We start from the raw sequence: 6,000 nt of genomic DNA, 5'->3' as shown, positions 1-6,000 counted from the left end.
CATGATCTTTCATTAAGGAAGTTCCTTGCTGACCTCCCACAACCAAAGCCAAATTGTAACTCTACATCTGTGGGCTAAGTCTCTTAAACCCAAATTCTGTTCAATTCCACACTAACAATGAAGTTTGTCATTACATGTGCAGAACAAAAGCAAGATAGGATTGAGCATTCCTCCCTTTTCTCAAGGATACTCACATAATTGATGTTTCCTTCACTCTTTTTTCCTTCTAACATTTACTGTTCCTTACATAAAATGTAGATTTCCCGAGTTCTCATAAGAATGAAACCACTTTTGCTCACTACTCTCCTTTAAATACTGAAACTTCCAAATTCCCCTTTGGAAAAACAGCCACAGATTTGCCTGTGGTTCTGTGGTTTGTGTTTTTCCTGTGTGTGTCCACAACTTTGGCTTAATAAACCTCCATTGATTGAGATCTTTGTCTAAAGTCACTTATTTTGGGTTGACAGACCTTCCAATCACTCATCTGTTTTGTAAGATTAACTGCCTCTTTTATTGTCCTGTACCCAACTTGGACCACATGGTGCCTAAGACCCTTACACTTTCAGTGTGGAATGTTAAACATACTTTTCCCCAAAGAAAAAGACCACCATAACCAATCAGATCATTGTCACTATGCATTAAGCCTTACATATATGCTGAAATTCAACTAAGCTTCCCTAAGCTTTGTATCTACGATTCCAAACTCCTACACTTCAGAACTGACTTCCATTCTTTGGAATCTGTGCTTCCCAGACAACTGTCTTCAAATTTTGCCCTTGAATAAACTATCTTTAAATTAGATTCTGACCCTTTTCATTATTTTAGGTTGACAAGAAAAACATTTAAATCTAGTGATGAAAATTTCACTTAAAAGGAAAAGTGTGTTGGCAAAAGTGCCTTCAAATAGAAGAGTAACATAAATCATACATGTGGATAAAGGTTTTTGGTAAACTTCCTAGGTAGGAACTAAGAAAGTTTCTGGTTTGGCGCCTGTGGCTCAAGTGGCTAAGGCGCCAGCCACATACACCGGAGCTGGAGGGTTCGAATCCAGCCTGGGCCCACCGAACAACAATGACGGCTGCAACCAAAAAATAGCCAGGCGTTGTGGCAGGCGCCCGTGGTCCCAGCTACTTGGGAGGCAGAGGCAGAAGAATCGCTTGAGCCCAGGAGTTGGAGGTTGCTGTGAGCTGTGATGTCACAGCGCTCTACCTAGGGTGAGAGCTCGAGGCTCTGTCTCAAAAAAAAAAAGTTAAAGTTTCTAAATGACTGCATAAAAGGCCTTTTTCAAGTACAGGTGGTTTTTAAGTGTTTGCCTTCAACAAAAATGGTGAAAGCCCAATCAAGTTACTAGCTAACAAATTAAAAGAGATTGACGATAGATCAGGATGAGCCCCTCTGCATTTAGCCCAAACGCGTTCACGGAGCGGGGTGGCGCTGCTGGCCTCATTTCCCGCCCCTCCAGGTCCGGGGGTCCCGACCACGCCCTCCCAGCCTCCTCCCTCCAGCCCTTTCTCCTCCCTCATCTTCCTCCTTCCTCTTCTTTTCAGGGCTCCCCTCCTCTCCACCTCTTCCCCAGCCTGCTCCCGGCCCCTCCCCACCTTCCTCTCTTCCTCTGCGCTCTCGCCCTCCTGCCTATCCTTCTCAGCCGCGCGCTCCCGCATGGGAGGTCGTAGGCCGCGCATGAGCGCACAGTAGGCGTCATCGCACGCACGGGGCGGGGTGGCGGGTTGTGGCGCCGCGCATGCGCGTTCCTGAGTGCATGGCTGGGCGCCCGGGTACGGCGACCCAAGGCCGCGCACAGAGAGGCGAGGGTTGGACGGAGGAAGACTGGGCGGGGCAGATGTTTGTGCAGGGGCGGAGCGCGAGGGGGCGTGACGGGCGTATTCCGCCACGCCCCGCGCCTCAAATATCGCGCGAGCGTCTCTTCCTGACGCGTGTGGGGGCGGGGCTCGTCGCGGGCGCCGGCTGGTGTGTTTGAATCTGGTTCGAGCGCGGGAAGCGGCGGGCCGGGACCTGCCGCGAGTTCCACGGTGAGCGCCCTCCCGCAGCCAGAACTGGGCTCGGGGAGGGGCTGGGAGTCTGCGGAGCCGGCGGGCGCTCCCATAGGCGGCGGGTCGGTCCCGGCCTCCCTCACTCCGGGCTGCGGTCCTGCCACGGCGGCTGCTCCGGGCCGGGCGGTGGCGGGTCTCCGCTCTGTGGGATCGCGCGGGCGGCGCTGCGAGCTCCCCTTCTGCTCTGGGGACCCCGGGCCCGGCACTGGACCTCCGGGCCAGCGTCTGGGGCGCCAGCTCCCCGAGCCCCGGTGCCTGGCTGCGGGCCTCTGGCGAGGTCTGGGAGGGCAGAGTTGGCGGGAAGACCGGGCGGTGGGAAGGTGACGGAGCTGCCTCTAACGCCGCCTTAGATCCGGACCAGCCCGCGCGGGAGTCCGGCCTGGGGGTCGGCGGCTGCTGGACGGCGGCGTCAGGGTCTGAGGGCGCGGTCTTCGCTCCTACAGCGCAGGACGCGCAGGGCGAGACTGAGTGTAAGTCGAGAAGCTAACGGTTAGAAAGTTAGGCTCGCGGCAGGGCGGCGGCGGTAGGGTGGCGGGAGCCAGGGCTTGGGGCGGCACGGCCAGCCCACTCTCCAGAAACAAGTAAATACAGTTATGGTCACTGACCTCGGGGAGAAGTAGGGAAGCGCAGTAGTAAGTTCCGTCGTCGAGGAGGTGGCATGCAGTGTCAGACTCGACTGCTGAAGGGTGCGCTTGGATCCGGCGAGCGCACACCTGACTAGGATTATGAAAAATGCCCCAAAAGCAACTTGTTGGAATCTTCTTTGATTTTCTGTTTTGTTTGTTTGTTTGTTTTTTGAGACAGTCTCACAGTAACTCTCAGTGCTCTCAGCAACCTCAGACTCCTGGGCTCAAGCTATCCTCCTGCCTCAGCCTCCCAAGTAGCTGGAACTACAGGTGCCCACTACCAGGCCCGCTAATTTTTCAGTCTTAGTAGAGACAAGTCTCGCCCCTCTTCAGCTGCTCTCAAACTCCTGAGCTCAAGGGATCCTCCCACCTTGGCCTCCCAGACTGCTGGGATTACAGGCTTGAGCCACCGTGTCTGGCCTGTTTGTTTTTCTAAAATAATGAACTAGTCATTATCCATCATGGTGCTTCCTGGCCACACTGTGTGCCCTCCCAAACTTTTTGGCCAGTAAAAAGTTGCAGTCATAACTAGGCTCAGTGACGCACTCTGGGAGGCAAAGGCAGGAGGATCGCTTTCAAGACCAGCCTGAGGTAGAGTGAGACCCTTCTCTATTAAAAAGAGGAAAACTAGCCAGGTATCAGTGGCAGGTGCCTGTAATCCCAGCTACTGGTGAGGCTGAGGCTACTGTGAGCTATGGCACCATGGCTCTCTCTACCCAGGGTGACAGAGTGAGACTGTTTCCAAAAAAAAAGTTGTAGTCATGAGTTCTTTAACAATGGGGATATGTTCTGAGGAATGTGTCTTTAAGTGATTTTGTCATCACGGAACTCCCAGAGAGCACTCACACACCCCTGAATGGTGCAGCCAGGACACCCCTGGGCTGCAGGTCTGCACAGGTGCCACTTTGCTGACACTATCAGCAATTGTACACAGTGCTAAGTATCTGTATGTGTAAACACAGAAAAAGGTACACTAAAAATATGGTATGAGAATCTCATGGGACCGCTGTTACATACGGCCATCGTTTACCAAAGCAATGTTATGTGGCAGTGACTTTAGTGCATAGCTTGGCTATTTGAGGGGAAGAATGAGGTGGCCACAATGCAGTGTTATTTATGTGGGGGGTGGTTCAAGTGAGGTTATCCTCTACTTTGTCTGTTTTAGACATTAAGAGCTAGTATTTATATAATTAAAATGATTCCCTATCCCAACAATTATTGGTGGTAATTTTCCATATTGCTTCATTCATAGTGGTGCAATGGCTTTTGTTTATTTTTGAAGTGCGAACCATCTTCTGAATTTGTTCCTTCATGTGCTGTTACTGTGTCTTTAGCTTGCTGTCCTTTGAGTAAGACATCACCAGCACCAGGTGTTGGGACTGTGCAATAGGGTTTCCTGGGGGAGACACAGGTAGAAAGGAGGGGGCTGCTTGGTCCCTGAGCTCTCATTACCCCATAGGTGGGAGGAGCGTGCTGTGGCCTAACAAGCTCCCTGGTGATCCCAGGGCCACTGTTCTTCATCTCACTTTGAATAACAAGATGACTCTCACAGTCATCTTGTGAGATTGGGATTTTTTTGATGGAGGAATGGTGCTTTAGAAAGGGAGAATCTTCAGAATTTAGCAGTTGGGAACAAATTGTCCTGCTGAGGTGCTGCTGGGAGAGCAGGTGAGCTTCCTGGCATTCCAGAATCCTCTTTCCTTAGTGGGTAACTTTATTGACAATACTGTGATAACATACATATTGATATTATGTTGATAATATACCCAATAATGGAAATAAGTAAATTTTCAGATATTACAACCTGTTTTATGTCAAATGTTGTTAGAAACTATCTGCCATAGGTGGCATAGGAATTCTTTTCCAGTTCTTAGGTGTTAATATCAAATTAAATCTTGTAGGAAAAGCTATATTTGCAAATGTAAGTTCCATTATGATTGTGTTTTCCACTAGGGTCACAAAATAAATGCCATTTGAACAGCTTCATCTGTCATGGAAAAACGCGGGACATTTGTACAAGTGGTATCTAAGGAGCTGGTTGGAGAGTTTCTGCGATTTATTCAACATGATGTAAGTTTCATGTTTTATTTTAGCTTTAATGTGATTTTGAATTAATATAAAATAATGCTTTATAATCATTATGTTTCCAAATGAAATATAGTTATCTCAGTGAATCCTAATGACCAGTGTTTGTTTAAAAAAAGAAACGAAACTCAAATCAGCCTGCTGATGAGCTAACCTAAGACGTAAAAGACAAACAAATTTATCAAAGAGAGATGGGGAAAGAATCATCTAACCTCAGGGATCACTCTGAAGGGTGGAAAAGGTGTGTCGTGTGTGAACTTGGGGGTCAGCAGGGAAAAGTAGCAGGTGAGGCTGGGGGCTCAGCTACATAGCCTTTACCATTTAGGGGGTTCATATTTTGTCTTGAGAATTAGGCGTGACCTGTGTGCAAGGGAGGAAGAAAACAAAAGAGACAGAAAGAAAACTAGTGGACAGAGGTAAGGAGGGAAAAATAAGGTTTGCTATTTAGAAATATTCCTGTGGCTGCATGTGAAGAATAGGTTGGGGGGACTGCAATATTCCTATAGTGGAATAGTTGAGAGGTTGCGCTCTTTGTGCTGGTGGGTGAGTGAGGACGGGAGGTAGGAAGCTGTCAGGTGGTGAGGCAACGTGCTATTGGGCTGACTGGGTGTGGGGAGTGTGGGGAAAGGCCCAGGAGGATCCTGACCTTCTGACCTGGTGGCGCCAGGCAGTGAACTGATGAACATAAGAAGGGCAGGTTTGGAGGTGCTGGGTGGTTGCGGGCAGGACATGTTCAGGTAGGTAGCCAGCAGGAGATGGATGGGCATGTGTAGAGATGGGTTGGGTGCGGAAGTGTATGTCGTGGGAGAGCCTGGGGTTGCTTCTGTTAAAGCATAGAGAAGGAGCCAGGGACAGGGCTCCGAGCTACTGACTCCAGACTCTTGCTTGGTGTAGGAGACCCCAGCCCAGCTGCCTCACTTATTCTGAGTATGTGGTGAAAATTGAATTAGTGGCAACAAAGAATTAGAGAAGAAGCCAATAATGAATTTGTTGTTAGCAACATGTAAGAATTATTTTTCTTTATGAGAGAAGTGAGCTTATCACATGATTTGGTATTATAAAATAATCTCTCATAGTCTTAAAAACAAAACTGCATAGGCTGGGTTCAGTGGTTCCTGTCTGTGGTCCCACCCAGCTACTTGGGAGGCTGAGGCGGGAGAATCCCTGAGCGCAGAGTTCTGGGCTGCAGTGAGCTGAGATGGTGCCTCTGCACTCCAGCCTGGGCGACGGTGAGACCC

The 6,000-nt window shown here is 49.5% G+C and overlaps 1 protein-coding gene across 2 annotated transcripts in view; it reads left to right on the top strand.

Annotated features, from left to right (window-relative positions):
• Nucleotides 1-1,951: 1,951 nt before the first annotated feature.
• Nucleotides 1,952-6,000, top strand: part of NCAPG2 (non-SMC condensin II complex subunit G2) — an 83,924-nt gene continuing 79,875 nt past the window's right edge. The window contains exons 1-3 of one of the 2 annotated variants that reach the window (XM_053553552.1): nt 1,966-2,030; nt 2,402-2,521; nt 4,631-4,747. In XM_053553552.1, coding sequence (XP_053409527.1) covers nt 4,670-4,747 — 78 coding nt within the window. In that variant the 5' untranslated portion in view covers nt 1,966-2,030; nt 2,402-2,521; nt 4,631-4,669. Of the gene's footprint in view, nt 2,031-2,401; nt 2,522-4,630; nt 4,748-6,000 lie in introns of both variants that reach the window. The other variant, XM_053553553.1, reaches the window with a different exon arrangement.

Source organism: Nycticebus coucang, chromosome 11, assembly GCF_027406575.1.
Source record: "Nycticebus coucang isolate mNycCou1 chromosome 11, mNycCou1.pri, whole genome shotgun sequence".
Lineage (NCBI taxonomy): Eukaryota > Metazoa > Chordata > Mammalia > Primates > Lorisidae > Nycticebus > Nycticebus coucang.
This window is presented reverse-complemented; position numbering and strand designations above follow the sequence as displayed.